Source organism: Mizuhopecten yessoensis, unplaced genomic scaffold (assembly GCF_002113885.1).
Source record: "Mizuhopecten yessoensis strain PY_sf001 unplaced genomic scaffold, ASM211388v2 hete_35950658, whole genome shotgun sequence".
Taxonomy (NCBI): Eukaryota; Metazoa; Mollusca; class Bivalvia; order Pectinida; family Pectinidae; genus Mizuhopecten; species Mizuhopecten yessoensis.
In genome coordinates this window covers 1-1,453 of record NW_018485945.1, presented here as the reverse complement: position 1 = coordinate 1,453, position 1,453 = coordinate 1, and the positions used below count along the sequence as shown (strand labels likewise).

The 1,453-nt window shown below is 41.2% G+C and overlaps 1 protein-coding gene across 1 annotated transcript; it reads left to right on the top strand.

Moving 5' to 3' along the window:
* Nucleotides 1-265: 265 nt before the first annotated feature.
* LOC110445040 (CST complex subunit CTC1-like) lies at nt 266-1,237 on the top strand (the record flags this gene model as incomplete). The annotated part of the gene is made up of 2 exons (XM_021489397.1): nt 266-407; nt 1,081-1,237. Coding segments are annotated over 2 exons (299 nt in total), but the record flags the coding sequence as incomplete, so codon positions are not given.
* Nucleotides 1,238-1,453: the final 216 nt, after the last annotated feature.

The following is a 1,453-nucleotide window of genomic DNA, read 5'->3' as shown; positions in this document are numbered from 1 at the left end:
TCGACTTTTTTATATCGGTCTGTCGTCGATTAACAGACCGATATAGAAAAAGTCGATAAAACGTCAGAATAATTCGGACTAAGGAACTGGCCACAGGTTGGTGGTTTATCTCCGGGCACTCCGTTTTTCCTCAACCACCAAAACCTGGCCTTAAATGACCATATCTCTAAATAGACACTATCTCAAGGCAGCTGTAAATGTTTACATGTAAAGTCATGCTTCATAAGAGTTCGTTTGGATTAAGAACATGATTGCTTCCCTTTAGTGTTATTATTGAGGATGGGACAAGTGCTGCTATAGTAACCGTCAGGGATGCTGCCATACAGAAGTTGCTGCTGCTGTCAGACAGAGAATGGTCTAGTGTACAGAGTGTGGTACAAACACAAGGAGAAATATTTCTCCAAAAGGTGGGTACACTTCCTATTAACCCCTACAGAGCAAGAAAAAAATCCTGCATTACCCTCTTGCAAGCAGATTTTGTCTATGTCTATATACAAGTAAACAGTCGCGTCTACTTGTCCAATGGACCAGTGAAAAGTGGTCTATTGAATATTACAAAAAATGATGTTTTGTTAATGATCAACTAAACAGGTAAATTGGTAGGAAAAATGGCTTCACTACTGTTAAAACATATTGGGCTACTTCAATGAAATGTAGGGGCCGCGGTGGCCGAGTGGTTATGGCATCAGACTGTCTACAATCACTGTCCTTCCACCATTGGGTTGTGGGTCAGTGGTTCGAGGCCTATGTGGGGCAGTCGCCAGGTAATGGCTGCTAGTCGGTGGTTTTCCTCCAGGTTCTCCAGTTTTCCTCCACCACTGAAACCTGACCTGTCCTTGAATGACCATAGCTATTGATTGGACATTAATACAAACAAACCAATGAAATGCAAATGTAAATAATTGATAATTTTGGGACCAACATGATTATATACTAGTAGTACTTTTCGAAATTTCGTTCACACCCTGCACTTCCTGCCTGTATGATTGTTAGTTAACTCTTCCTGGTATCTTTTCTATATACTGTTCCTCTTTGCCTGTACAAGTCCAATTAAGAATTCATTTTACCTGTGTGCTACAGACACGTCCGGAGTTTGGTAGTCCAGTGGAGATGTTTCTTTATCAATTATGCGAGAGCTCGCTCGTCAAGAAGAACTGGGAGATGTGGCTAAGGACCCGAACTGGGGCGTCCTCTGACTGGTCATCTGGTGGGAATCTAGATAATTTGACCTTAGAGGGTAAGGTTCTTCTGTCTGTGACTGGCTGTATCAGAGGACATTTAAATTTATAGTGAAAACAATTGAATTTTTAAAGTTTGATACAATTATTTTCCATAGTTTTATGTGAACTTCCTCTCTAATTTGGAGCACATGTATGGTATAATTTTCCTTTTGTTTTTAGCTCACCTGGTCCGAAGGACCATGGTGTGCTTATGCAATACCGCAGCGTCCGTC